This window comes from Akebia trifoliata, chromosome 5, assembly GCF_017979445.1.
Source record: "Akebia trifoliata isolate Shusen 1 chromosome 5, ASM1797944v1, whole genome shotgun sequence".
NCBI lineage: Eukaryota > Viridiplantae > Streptophyta > Magnoliopsida > Ranunculales > Lardizabalaceae > Akebia > Akebia trifoliata.
In genome coordinates, this window is record NC_141379.1 from 6423815 (window position 1) to 6438941 (window position 15127).

Sequence of the window (15127 nt, forward strand, 5' to 3'; positions counted from 1 at the left end):
CATTTTTTATTGTTGAACTCGACAATTTAAAAAAAAAAAAAATGTTGAACTCGGTACTGGTAAAATCCACTCATTTTCATTTTTTGAGTCTTTCGACTAAAATACATGAAAGATCGACTAAAAACTTGACATAACGACTTGTTTGGATGATTTCAAACCAAAATAACAATCCTTGATCGATTTTCATCCATAGACGATGCAAAAAAATTGAAAAAATCCTAATTTTTTTACATACATCTTTAAAATACTTGAAAGTGACTTATTTATCCTCCTCAAATCCTTTACATGAGAATGGAGTCTCCGAAATTCAATTGGAATGCCAAAAATCCAAATTTTTTGGATGAAAAAGGTAAGTTCAAACGGTTAGGGCACATTCAACATTTTAATCGTAAGAAATGTGAGGAGTGAGGTTCAAGGACTAATTAGAAAGAAAAGTTGTACTAAATGGACTATTAAGAGAAGTCCTAAAATTTATGGACTAATCAGAAAGAAATACCTCTATCAAGGTCCGTTAAATAATTTTTCTTTTTTATAAAACCCAAAATCAATTGGAGTTTGGCCTGAGCATGTTAGGGTTTCATTCGAGCATCCTACTTTAGGCCAATAGAAATATAGGACTGCTCTAAGTATAACCCGCCTCTTTAGGGTAAGATAAAGGCTCAACCAAACTTGGCCCGAACCTACCTATGGCCAACCCCAACTTTCCATCCTTCTTAATGCATAAAAAAAAAAAAATGACAAACAAACGTATTGACCTAATGAAGGAGAAAAATTGGTTAACACCGATAAACTTGAAAGATTATTTTGCGAGAATAAGAGGTTATGATAAATCAGATTTCGTTCAGAAAATCTTGAAGCTGGTCAAGATTTTTAAAAAAATCTCTAAATTTGTCTAAGATCTTAAAGAAAAACCTCTAAATTGCATTTCAATAAAAAAAAAAAAATTTCCATCACAAAACATCGACTCCCAACATCAGGCCCATGTATGGCCCCTTGCATTGCTTTACTCTTTGGTTCTAGTGACTTCGGAACTCGCATACATAAGAGAAATAAATTAAAAACCAAGTTCCTTGGTTCAACTAGACGTTAAAACTCAAAACATACTATGGGGAGTTACAAGCATTAATTCCTTGACATAGATAGTTGTTCGTTGACCTTGGAACTACATAACCATTATAACTAACAAACAATTAAAATAAAAACACAAAATAACTATAAATAAATAAATAAATAAATAAAGAAATTTAAAGGCCCATTCTCTCAAAATTACGCCAATCCTATGGGCCCACATTAGCTTTCATCTTGGCTCACAAAAACTTAAATTTTCAGCCCACAATACCCATTTTCTTTACGATTGTCTGTTGTTTTTTTTTCTTTAAAGATAATTTTTATTTCAAGTCTAGAGTCCATATGATTGCGTTTATTTTCAAGTATTTGACTACACATTTTACAGAAAATTCCCATCTTGGGGGGAAAATATTCCCTGAACCAAACCCTTCTCTAGTCAGGATAAGAGAATCTAATAGTTATTATCTCAGGTCAGCCCTACTCCAAAACTAAAAAAAAAAATCAACTCGATTATGATATTAAAAAAAATTCTATAAGAAAAATCAATTTCTCATGGCAATTTGTTTAAAAATTATTTATTGGGGAAAAAACATTCTGTATATAATAATACTCGACCCTTTCTATGCACCATAGAAAACGATTCACAAAGCACACTTAATTTAATTGGCACATTTCTCGTGTTAAACAATTATATATTCAGCAAAGGGCAGCTATTTTGGCAGTTAGTGGTGGTTCAGAAGTCTAAATTTTCAAACAATAGAAGCCCATCTCTCTCTGTCCCATCCGCTTGTAAGGATCTCATCAGCTCCTATGGCTATAAAATTATGAAAATAATTTCCTATTTGATTTATCTCTTATTTATTTATTTGGAAGAAAGGCCAATGATCTGTACACCTAACCAACTTAAGACCACCCTAAAAAGCTACAAGTAGAACCCTATAGCATAACATGCGTGGCACCACATCATGAAATGATGTTGGATTCACATCTCTCTACTCACTTACAAATTGATCTGAACCATCCGTTTACAAAATGGACCAGATGGTAATAATCACATTGATCAAGAGTTGTACTACATTGCCTACTTTGGACACTAAGTTGACTTGGCAATGCACAAATAATCATAGATTTATTTTTTTGAAATACAAATTAGAAAATCAACGATTCTCTATGCACTGTCAAGTCAACTCAGTGTTGGACCCAACGTCCAACGCATGAAGAAAAGCATTTTCCTTTATCAATTGGTACTTCAGGTGCATGATTCTTCAATTAAATGGTCTTGACCGATAAGAGATTTCTTAAATAACGATTAAGATTAGTCGAAGTTTTATATTTGATGTCTAATGTCACATGCTATATAACTCCAAATTTAAATATTTAAAGATTTTGATTTAAAAAAGAAAAAAGAATGGTTAGGATCTACCACCTCACATAGATCTGAGATCCCCAAATCACATATTAGTTGGTTGCGACTTCCTATTATATATTACACTATTGTCCTCAACATCTCGTGGGATCGTCTTTTGAAAATTAATACCATCGGATTTTCCTTGAGATTAGAAAACATGAATCTCCAGGATCATCTTACAATCTAGGATCTCGGGATGATTGTCTCTTCGGGTTGACAATACGATTTTCCATATGTCATGACATCCTAAGAATAAAAATAATATATTAAATTAAACTAAGATTAACAAAAAAATATATATGGGTTTGGACTTATACTTTAATTTAAATATTCTTATCCATATAAATTATAATAAATATTATATTAGCATTAAAATAAATCTCCTTTAGAAGTTTCTGCAATAAAATAAAAAAATTATTGAGCCATTGTGTGATTGTAAAATCACCACCATTGATTTTACTTTAATTAAATTATAGAGTTAGGCTTGAAATTTTCATTATTAAGTTAGGCCATTGGATGAAATGTTGCAATCGAGGTATTTAAAAATGTATGTAAGCTTTTTTGGGTCATAACGAATTGCACACAATTCAAACTCGCTGACCAAAAAGATTATTTCCACACGGGGGTCGCCTAACTCCACCACACGGGTTTTCTTAGCGAACGATATTGAACCACGTGTCCCTATTTTTTTCTTGGCTCCTTGTCGGGACAAACGCAACAGGGCCCACACGTGCCAGTTCAGTGTCACCTTGGGTTAGAAGTCAACCTTTGGGTTAGTTAAGTAAACCTAGGTTTAGTTTATCATTAACTAGTCCAATTAGAATTCGCCACGTGGTGAGGTTAGTTATTCCTCGGTAGGCAGCGACGGCACTGTCAATTTTCTTTTTCGTGTGGATGCTAACGTGGCGGATATGGACGTTGACTATTGTATGAAATCATGACCGTTGCATTTTAGAGGTTACTGAGACGATTGAAATTCCTCAAAAACGCCAAAAGAGTGCCACGCGTCGGTACATAATTTGATCCGTAAACTGAAAATGGAAAGTGTTACTTCTCTTCATTAGTTCTAAACTAGGAAAAGTAACTTTAATTATAAAGGCTAATTACAAAAAGAGAAAAGTATCAAATTACCAAAATATCCCTATATTTTTTATAACATGAAGGTCACTTCCCCTGTTTTCATTTTCTTCTCTTTTTCGGGAGTAGAGTAATGGACAAATAACGCTCCTGAGAATGACCTCCACCACCTTGACCAATGTGAGCATTTGATAGAAATTGATTGAGGGTATTTTTGTCTTTTTCTTATATAACGACGATATAAAAAGTCGAAACTACTAATTTTGTTGTTATGTATGCGTGTAAAACATTTTTTTTTGTATAATAGTGCATTTGAAATTAACTAAACTTGGGTTTAATGTTATATAATATTATTCCGAATATACGATTTAGTATTATATATCAATTTGCATGCTTGCACGTCTCTCCTAGTGTTTAAAAAAATTTACGCTAACTTGAATTTGAACCCGCATAGTATGGTTTGCCAAGATTCAGAAAAATATTGCTAGTCAATAATTCAATTCAAAATTACTATACCACGTGGGTCAATTTCATAAATGTTCTATGTAGGTTTGAAAAATTTTATGACGTGTGCGGTACGAAGAATGTGACCTAAATATTGGATCGACACCCCTAATCCTTTAAAAAAATTGCATTAGATTTTGTAGATTTTATTTCGATTTAGGTTAGATTCTTTACAGAAAAAAAAAATGATAGCGACTACTTTTTAAGATGGTCACATCAACGTAGTTTCAAAAATAAGACTAATAGTTCAACTCTTCACTTATTAATGCTTATATGATAAATATGAGATTGTAAAAGATAGAATCAGAAAAAAGTAAGAAAAGATAGCATTTAAAAAATGCTAAAAATTATTTTAATAAATGATAAACTAAGAGAAAGACAATTGAAACCAATGAGTGTTGGATGTAGTGATTATGATTTTTCGCAAAAAATAAAAGAAGAGAGATCTTGAGTTCAAACTCACTTGTTGGGCCACTCCCAAGGATTTATGCTGACCTACATGATATGTGTGATTTTGTAGAGTGTTGCAGGAACCCCAGGGTATTTAGGTGAGGTAGGATAGTTTAAGGGGCCATTTGCCACACCTCTGCTAGAGAGAGATGCAGTTGAGATGATTTAAGTGTGTTCAAGGAAGATTAATTATAATTTTATTTTTAAAAAATATTCAAACTAAAGATCATAAAAGAATGAGATTAAAACTTAAAAGAATTTGAAAATAATAAAATTATATATGAATTCACTATCAACGATGTACGACTTTGTTTTAAACAGAGCAAAATGGAATAACATACTTCGTTTCTCTTATCTCAAATCTTTAAGATAAGATTTTGTTGTTGTCGTATATAATTACGTAATATTTTAATTTTAATAAATGATATTTTATTTTTATTTTTATTTTATGTTACAAGAGTAGTTAAATTTTAATATTTTTTTAATATAAAAAAATTATTTAAAAAAATTTTACATGATAAGCAACGTGTCGCTTCTCCAATGAGTCGAGAACCATATGTGGTTGAGAGACGACAAAGGAGTAGTGTTCTTTTCGGCGGGGAAAAACAAGTAGGGGTATATTAGTCATTTTAACTGAATAGAGAGACATTTTACCAAATTCTGAAAACTAGTGGTGTTGGCTTTTGTAATGTTTCTTTGGTCATGGGGAGACGTCGTTTTTCACCAAAAGGGAAGGTTTTCAATGAACAGTGCCACGTGGTTTACCATTTTGGATCCATTAGTCATCAAAATTTTGCCCACTAATTGGTGGAGATACAAACCAAAGTCATGCTTATTAATGATTTCTGACCGTTGGATTTTAGTCTTTTTGTCTTGTAGCAAGACATCATTGAAAAGTTGAGTTCGAACCCGAGTTTTAAAATCGGACTGGATCGAATGATCCGCTCAGGTTGACTAGATTTTGTGAGTATTAATTCCTCTAATGAACCATTGATTTTTGGGAGTATTATTTTTTAGAAATATAAACAAAGATAATTTAAGAAAAATATATGGATATTTTGATGAGTCGTGATAATATGACCTGCTAGGTGGCATACTCAATCGACTCCGTGACGTGGACAAGTTCAGGAATCATAGATATGTAAATCTCAAGATACACATTTTAAAGGGAAGTGCAATCGTGTATCCCAAGACGTACATAACTACGATTCTGGAACTTAACACATCAGGAAGTCGATTGAGTATGCCACTTGACGAGTCATATTATCACGACTCTATTTTAATTATATTTAATTATGTTATTTAAAACATATCAATCTGATTAGTCAAATAAAAATAGATTAATTACAAAATAATTTTAAAATAAATAAAAATATTTATTTATTATCTTCTGTGGTTCGTGTTTCCTGTAGTATAGTTAGATAATGGAGAGCGTGCCACTTGGCAACAACATTAAAATCCCTTTATTAAATTTTTTGAAATTCAGTGATTGTTCATTTTCAAATCCTTAATTAGGCTTAGAATAAGTTTTTTTTTTTTTTTTTCAAATCTAATCTAAGACGTGATCCATACATTCTCGACGTATAAGAATTTCCTTTTGACATAGTCTCGCCACTATTGAAAGACCACTACAGGAAACACAAACCACGAAGGATCCACTCCGAGTTAATAAATCAGTCCAATTTAACAAGTTTACTTGGCAAGTAGTTTCCATCAAGTTTTGGAACTGAATGACTTCAAATCATGGTTTTTAAACTTAGTATCTCGTCTCGTCTTGTTCAGCTTTGATACTGAGTTGATTCAGACGATACGTCTCGTCTTATTTGAGTTGTCTCGTTTGACATTGAGACAATGGTTTTTAACCATTTAAAAAAATCTGATAAATTTAGAAATGATTCCTATTAAAAAATGAACCCAAAAAATATATATAATTAAAAAAAAATCGATTTGGGAGTAAAAGAATAGAGGGTCGAGGCTTTAACTTGTTTATCTCGGACAAGATTTTGAAAATCTCGTCCGATACGTCCCGTTTAACTCGTGAGTTAATCATTTTCTGCGCTGTCTTGTTTGTATTGTCCGAGATATTGGAAAATATCGTCTGAGACGACTCGCTTATCTCACAATACGTGATCGTCTCAAAATACTTTATGAGTTAGTCTCATTCAACTTTGATACCGAGTTAACTCAGATGATACTTTTTGATCTCAGACGAGTTTAAAAACCATGCTTTAAATCCACTAGAACCGAGTCATTTTGATCAAGTTTCAATGCGAATCGACCAGTGTTGAAGCTATAATGAAAGGTAGATAGCTTTAGTTGGATTTGAAATACAAACAACCAACAAAGTGAATAAAAAATTCACTAAAATATTATTTATTTCTGATAATTTTAATTAGAAAAAATATAAAAATAATATTTAATCTAAGATTATTAATAAAATATACCTAAATTTATAATTAATCTTGATTATTAATAGGAAACTGGGTTCCTTTCACACTTTGAAGAAGAGTTTTGGATGAGACGCATTTGGTCAAATTGTAGAAATAAATTTACTACAGAAAAGTTAAAGAGAACTAAAACCACCAACCTTCGTTGCCTTACAAACCACGTCTCTCTCTCTCTCTCTCTCTCTCGCTCTCTAAACATGAAGCTGTATTTAGTGGAGGGTTCTGTTCTTTGGAACACTCTTTTTTTAACAACATATGTCAACCTCTCAGCGTAGAAACTTTACACTTCTTAGCCTTCTTTCTTCTATCTGTATGTCATTCGCTTCCTTCCAACCTCTCCTTAAATACTTTCATATTTTAAACTTTTGGTTGGGTTTTCTTTGTTAGATCAAAACCCATTTGAATGTTCGAGATATTTTTCAGGTTTTCTTTGTGAAACAAAGGTCTTAGAAAAGATGGAAAACGTTTCTGGTCTTAGTAAAGGAGATGATCAGATGGATTTGCCTCCTGGTTTTAGATTCCATCCAACTGATGAAGAACTTATAACTCACTATCTTTCTAAAAAGGTTCTTGATCGCAATTTCAATGCTAGAGCTGTTGGTGAGGTTGATTTGAACAAGTGTGAACCTTGGGATTTGCCAAGTAAGTCTTGTAAAACAAATTCTTCTTAGTTATTATTTAAAGTGTGTTTTTTTTTACTAATTTTTTATTTTTATTTTTATTTTTGGATGAAGGGAGAGCTAAAATGGGAGAGAAAGAGTGGTATTTCTTCTGTGTGAGAGACAGAAAATACCCAACTGGTTTAAGAACTAATAGAGCTACTGTGGCTGGTTATTGGAAGGCTACAGGGAAAGATAAAGATATTTACAGAGTAAAATCACTCGTTGGGATGAAAAAAACTCTTGTTTTCTACAAAGGGAGAGCCCCAAAAGGAGAAAAAACCAATTGGGTCATGCATGAGTACAGATTAGAGGGGAAATACTCTCTCTACAACCTCCCCAAAACAGCTAAGGTAGTGTTCTGTTTTCCTCTGTTTTTCTGTGTTTTTAGTGATGTTTTTAATGGGTTTGGTTCTGTTTCTTTCTTTTGTTTTACAGAACGAATGGGTACTTTGCAGGATATTTCAAAAGAGCTTAGGTGGGAAAAAAATCCATGTTTCAGGTTTTGCGAGATTGACTTCCTTGGGAGATGAATTGGGTCCTTCAATTTTGCCCCCATTAATGGATTCTTCTCCCTACAACTTCAAGAACAAATCAATTACAGCTGAGACACCTCACGTGACCTGCTTCTCCAATTCAATGGAGGCTCAGAAAAACCAGGAAGAGATGTTTGATTGCTTCAATTCTCCTATTTTCTCTGCTTCTGCAAACCCATTTTACTCCACTCAAGGTCCTCCAAGTTTAGCTAATTTTCAATACCCAAGTTCTGGTTTTATTCAAAATCAAGCAATCTTGAAGGCTTTATTAGAAAACCATGAATCAACTTTGAAACAGAATTGCAAAGCTGAGAGGGAGATGGTTAGTGTCTCACAAGAAACAGGGCTGACAACAGATGTGAACACTGAAATCTCTTCTGTAATATCGAATCTTGAAATGGGTCGACGATTTGAAGATCAACAGGACCCATCACCTTCACCTGGTCCTGTAGACCTTGATTGTCTCTGGAATTATTGAAATAAAGAAGCAAAAATTATAGAAGTTGGAGAGAGAGAGGCAGAGACTTAAATTACTATTGTTGTCTGAAATTGATTGTGTGTGTGTAAAATGTAAATATAAATTTTCTGATTTGAAATAACATGAAGGAGTAAGAAAGATTATCATGTATTATAAGAAATCAATCAGCTTTTCTTTTGTTGTATTTATTTATTTCATTTAATTGTTAGTTTAATATATTTCTATAGATTATGTTACCAGGGTAGGGCTGAGCCAAGGCCTCTTGATTGTAGAGATATACCATTGAAGCAAAAATTACTAAAACGGTTTTGTACTTGTGACAATTACTGAACCAGTCATATATTATTTTTTATACTTACAAAAATGGCCATATATCCAATTTCACAATTATCTTTTTTTCCGACAATGATTAATTCACAATGGACTGTTCCATGAAGAATCATGATAATCTAAGTACCCCGTGTGACACACTCAATCAAATACCCTTTCGTGACAAGTTTGGGAATCGTAGATCTGTGCTCCTCGATATACACAATTACACTTTCCATAAAAGAAAAATATATCCCGAGGGAGTCATGATACTGAGGAGCACAGATCTACGGTTTCTGAACTTGTCGCGTTAGGTAGTCGATGAATTTATCTTTTCACCCTTGAGTTGGAGAGAGAGAGAGAGAGAGAGAGAGAGAGTGATTCAAATTATTATTGTTGTCTAAAATTGATTTTGTGTGTCATATGTAAATAAAAATTGATTTCAAGAATAATAGATATGTACGTCTCGGGATACACGATTACACTTCCCCATAAAGAAAGTGTCTCGAAGGAGCCATGTATCCCAAGGCATATAGATCTATGGTTCCCAAACTTGTCCACATCACGGAATCGATTGAGTATGCCACATGGTGAGTCATATTATCAGGACTCAAATATAAATTTTCCGATTTGAAATAGCATGAAAGGAGTAAGAAAGATTATCATGTATTATAGGAAATCAATCAACTATTTTTTGTTGTAATTTTTTTCTTCTTTCATTTAGTTGTTTTTTGAATATATTTCTATGAACTATGTTGAGACATGGCATTGAAAGGAGAAATTACCAAAACAGTAATGTAGTTTATGAAGATGCTGAATCAGTAAAATTATTTTATATTTACAAAAGGGGCCACATACCCAATTTTGTAATTATCTATTTTGAGAAAATGATTGATTGACAATGGATTGTGGTGAATATATATATATGCCCTTGAGTTGAATGTAGGTTCACGAGAGGGTAAATAAGAAAATTGCAATGTGGGCATGTATCATACTTGTTTTTTGTTAAAAAAAAGTTACAAAATGGGGTTGATGTTTCTTTGTAAATATTGAAAAACATGACTGGTTCGGTAATTCTTGCAAAATACTCGACCCATTATTTGTATAATTCCCTCATTTAAGTGTGTGTTTAGTAACATTTCTGAAGTTCGAATGGAGGTGATCCACCTTTAAAACAAACTTCAGAAGTTTTATTTTCATTTGTTTCGTTTCAGATTTTAGACTTCAAACTTTAAAATCGAAATTAAAAAATTTTGAACTAACGATGGAGAGATGTGTTTGATGAAACTTCGGAAGTCTGATTTCTATTTCTAGTCTTTTGATGTTTCTAAACTTCAAATTTCAAAAGTATTACCAAATACAAACTAAACATTATTTGGGTCGTGGTGTGATAGATGTCTTGAATCTACTTGATGATTGATCATCTGGAATGCAAGTTCTTCCTCAAAGTTGGTAAAACACCCTTATCTCATGGTACTACAAAATCATGTAAATCTGGCATTTAATATACATTTTTTATAATTTATTTGAGGTTTGCATTTAAATTTGTTTTTATTAAATTCTTAGAATTGTTAAATTGTTCGAATCCAATCCATATAGTTTCCAGGATTCATTTGGTGGCTAACAGATCTTAGTAACCATTTATTATTATAAATCTATATCGACTCCTATGGAATTTAGTGTTTAGATCATGTACAATATATGGTTTCATAATTGTTTTTATTTCTTTCTTAATTAATAAATCTGGGTCCTTCATTTTATTTTTTTTCTAATTTTTTTGGTTAGGTAATTAAGGGACCCACTACCCTGAACTTGCAACACCATGAAATATCGGCTCCAAGGGATTTAAATATCGGCTCATATGTCATGGAATTATTTCATTTTGTGGGGGCTAAACCATTGGTTATTGTGAATAATTACAATTGTGTCTTCTTGATTGGTCCACGTCTCTCCTAACCTTAGAAAAAAGAAAAAAAATTTGTTTGTTAGGCCACCTACCAGTAATCACCATGATAGCAACTGTGAGAATTCAACTCTAACGTAATGATTACAAACTTTAAGAACCTTCTTAATCAAATGCTAGCCATCAAAATTGTGTATCTCGATGATAACTACCACTCTCTTATTTTTTTTGCCACTCTTCTCTCTCTGTGACAGATTGTTTGTTGGGAGAGAGTTAACACAGGCATAATGTTGGTCAAGCTTAGCCCTCGGGAAGGTGAGGGTTTATGGAAAAATCTCTAAGAAAAAAAAAAATCAAGGGTATTTTTGTAAGTTCATCAATGTTATGTAAAATTTTAGTTTTATTTTTCTTTTTCCAATGTCTCTATTTTTCTTAAGATCGACAATATTCAAATTTTCTTTCAATAATTTGTTTCTTAATTTTAGGATTAGTGTTCCTTTTTTTTTTGTCTTTCTATTTTTCAATATCTTAAAAGTAAATTTTCAATTACATTTCTCAAATGTTTATAATTATTTTTTATAATGTAAACAAAGGAAATACAAGTGACAACAGGATTGATGTTCATGTGGTTCACATTTTGCAAATCAAGTATCAAGTTGCTAATTCGATCCTAATTGCATATTTGTAAGGAAGATCATAATGAAACTTGTTTTAGTAATAATTGATTTACATTAGGGATCGACATTTAATGCATGCTTCATTGTTTGGTAAAATAATTGCTCATGTTTAAGAGTACACACTTGGGTATACGTCACTTACAAAATGTATTATTATTTGATTTGTCTAAAGAGAGAGTCAACACAAAATTATAATTATTGAAAAAAATTAAGGACTTTAAGATAAGTTGGAGCAGAGCAGGATTCTTGAAGTGAATGTTGTGATTGATTTATCCCAATTAAATTGATTTTTTAAAAGAGTTGCGATCCAGAATGGTGTCCCTATAGCCAGGGGTGGAGATAGGATTTTGCTCACGCGAGGCAACCAAGAGTAGAAAATTTTTTGTGAGGACAACTAAGAGTAAGAAAAAAATAGTGATTTTGGAGGAGGAGGAGGAGGAGGAGGAGGAGGAGGGGGAATAAGAGTGAAAATTTATGTGGGGGCAATAAAGGTAGATTTTTTTTATTTGCTGCTAAAATATATTGCAATAACTCACTACTCCATAGACTTTGAAAATTCTTGTGGGGGCAAGTGCGCCCACAACCCCCATTGTAAATACGCCATTGCCTAAAGCAGTATATGGTATCTACATGTCATGTTTTGATTTTATTTAAAACACATTGGACTAAATGCACGACTTGTTTAGGAGTCCAGTGTGTTTTAAACATCAACCAAAACTTGTAATGTAAGTACAAAAATCGGTCAAAATCCTAATTCTTTTTTTCTAAATAAGACAACTGTAAGAGAAATTATATTTTATGGAGCGAAATGAAGATGATTAAGAAGCACCATGTTAATAAATTGAGTTAGCAAAAATATCGATTCACATTATATTCATTTAAGAGTTGTGATGGAGTAACATTGAAATTGACATCGTTTCACACATTGGTGTGCACAGAACCATAGATGCTTCTCACTTGTATCTCGATGAAAAAACATCATGGTTCTATACACACATGTCAGCAATGTGTGAACGGTGTCAATTTCAATGTTACTTCAGCATTTTCCTTCATTTAATGGTTGGCGCATCGCTTTATTAATGATACGTGTAAAGAATAAAAGTTAATTGAAAAATTGATCTTTGGAAAATATCTTGAAGTGAACATTTTTTTTATTTATAGATTGGCACTATTATTATAGGATAAAGAGATTGAGATCAATATAGCTACTGACTTAGGGTTGGATTGTTATAGGAAGATCTACTTGTAGAGTGCTATGTTTACTTTATGAGGTAAAATGTTGGCAAAAAAATAAAAATAAATAATACTAAACTTAATCATGGATCAATTGTAACAGATATAAAGAAAGATAACATTAGAAATGAATTTCTTCGGGAAAATTGAAGTTGTATAAAATGCAGATTATAAACTAAGAAGAGAATATTGAGATGATTCAACCATAAAAAATGAAGACCACCTTGCTCAAAAAAGAGTCTAACTAACCTTATAATATTAAGGGTCCTTCGGCTCATCTTGTGGCATTCAAAACCATGATCCGATGCTTTAAGGTTGTAAAAGATAAAATTCTATGAATTTTGATTTTTTTTTTTCTTTCAAAAAAGATTATTTTTCATCGTTGAATTTTAATTTTAAGTTTGAAAGTTTAGTGGAATTTTCATAGCCATCCATTTTAAAAATCTTGAATCAAAATCAAAAGAAATTCTTTTTTGAATTTGTTTTATCTGAGTTTTTTTGATGAAATTTAGAGGGCTGTGGTGTTGGCTTGTTGATGTGGTAATTCATTTGAGCAAAATGACCCTTAGTAAGGTAAAACAATCTTACTATGCTAGTAATGTAAATGTTTCACATTTGAAAAAATATACAAGTTAATGATTGTAAAAGAGTGAGAAGAAGATTAAAAAAAGATATGAATAGAGGTGGTGGGATCATATACAAAGACATTTAAATTAGTTACTTAAAGACATGACTTTTGACATAGTGAGTAAACTAATTTACTAGACCACCAATATTTTGTTTTTTTTTTTTTCGAATGAGAGATCACAGGACTAAATTTTTTGCATATTATGATATGCGAGACACTCAATCTTCTTCTTTGGTCATCTTCACTTTAGTGCGATGTTAATATCACATTCTGATGAACAAGTCAATATTTTTTATTATTGACTTGACATATTGAGAATTAGGTACCTTGGCATTTGTTATTCCCCTTTTATAGGCAATGAGATGGTCGTATTGTCATCCTGATCGTCCTTTTATGTATGTTATGATATTTTGGCATCTTTTTTACTTTTAGAGGTCTCAAGTCTCAACGATATAGAATCTTGCATTCATTGATTTCCCTTAATTTCTTCCCCCAATCAAGAAGAAAGTCGTCCCTCGCTCATTCGTGTCTCAAAAACAACAAATGGTATCATTGAGCACACGTGATCTTGGTGCCATATCAATGAGATTATATTCTTCTTGCATCGAGTGCATTGGAGATCTTATGCATGTCATTCTTCTATAGATAATGATATCGAGCAATCTAAAATAAAATAAAATTTAAATATAGGACCAAAATTTTATAAAAGTTGTAATAATTGTAAAAAAATGAAAACGAACAAAATAATATGTACAATTGTTGATAAAAATTATAGAGTGAGAAAATGATTTCCCATCCCATATTTTCTCACTTTGATAAAGGTGCAACGAACCTCAGACATTAATTTCCAACAAAATTATTTTTCCATAAAAACCGAATTCCCTGTTTTCCCCCAAATCCTACGTAATCGGATTCCATAATTTTTAAGGTGGTTGTTGTAAACTGTAAAGTCCTGAAAGATGGGTTATGTTGTTACGAATCTCGAAGATAGTTAGGTATTTACCACGGTGGACGCGTAGGTGTGGTCCCACCTTCTTTTTAGGTGCTTATCGACAGTCGATTTCAGGTTATTACTGACGTCAACAGTTGAAAACGAACGTGACGTTGGAGATCATCATTATTTGGCTGCCACGTCATTGAAATTATGCATCATATACGCGCGTAGATGATGCATAATTGCATGTGGGCCCAATGCCAGCTAGAGTGATGCTTACGTGGATGACAACAACGCCACGAAAGGGATTTGGGAATCTTAAGGTGGGATGTAGATAAGTAACTCCTAAACATGCAACTCTAACCCACCCTCACTAAAAGACAAAATAGATATAGGTCCAAAGCCACCTTATTCAGGGGAGAAATTATCCACTGTAAATGAGTTCTACCATGCTCAATGCAACTTACGTACTTATTTTGGCTTTTCTTTATTTTTACCAAAATGGGTACTCGTTTGATAGTCATTTTACTTAATTTATTTAACATTTTTTTATTAATAAATTTCATCAAAATAAGCATATTTTTCCAAAAGGGTAAGGATAAAAAGTAAAATCATGGAAGTGACTACAACAATGGATACCCTTTTGGTAAATATAAATAATTATCAAGATGGATTCAAATACTTCTTGATAAATAATTAAAAAAAAAAAAAAAAAACCATGTCTGATATGGTAAATTCAGCAAAATAGTCACCCATTTTGATTAAATAACCTTAAATTTATCTTCACCTAGTTGATATTTATATATAAGTCCAGTT

General features: G+C 32.1%; 1 protein-coding gene across 1 annotated transcript; it reads left to right on the forward strand.

The window, feature by feature from the left end:
• Window positions 1–7140: 7140 nt before the first annotated feature.
• LOC147401278 (NAC domain-containing protein 100-like) lies at window positions 7141–8811 on the forward strand. The gene is made up of 4 exons (XM_086442492.1): window positions 7141–7264; window positions 7378–7596; window positions 7689–7966; window positions 8052–8811. Exons 1-4 carry the CDS (start codon window positions 7210–7212, stop codon window positions 8625–8627), a joined length of 1128 nt encoding a protein of 375 aa, XP_086298618.1. The 5' UTR covers window positions 7141–7209; the 3' UTR covers window positions 8628–8811.
• Window positions 8812–15127: the final 6316 nt, after the last annotated feature.

Excerpts from the sequence above, each read along its gene's own strand:
- LOC147401278 (XM_086442492.1), top strand. The coding sequence starts at position 7,210 with ATGTCAACCTCTCAGCGTAGAAACTTTACACTTCTTAGCCTTCTTTCT. Across the intron at positions 7,265-7,377 it reads TAGCCTTCTTTCTTCTATCT|GTTTTCTTTGTGAAACAAAG; the intron begins GTATGTCATTCG and ends GATATTTTTCAG. Across the intron at positions 7,597-7,688 it reads TGAACCTTGGGATTTGCCAA|GGAGAGCTAAAATGGGAGAG; the intron begins GTAAGTCTTGTA and ends TTTTGGATGAAG.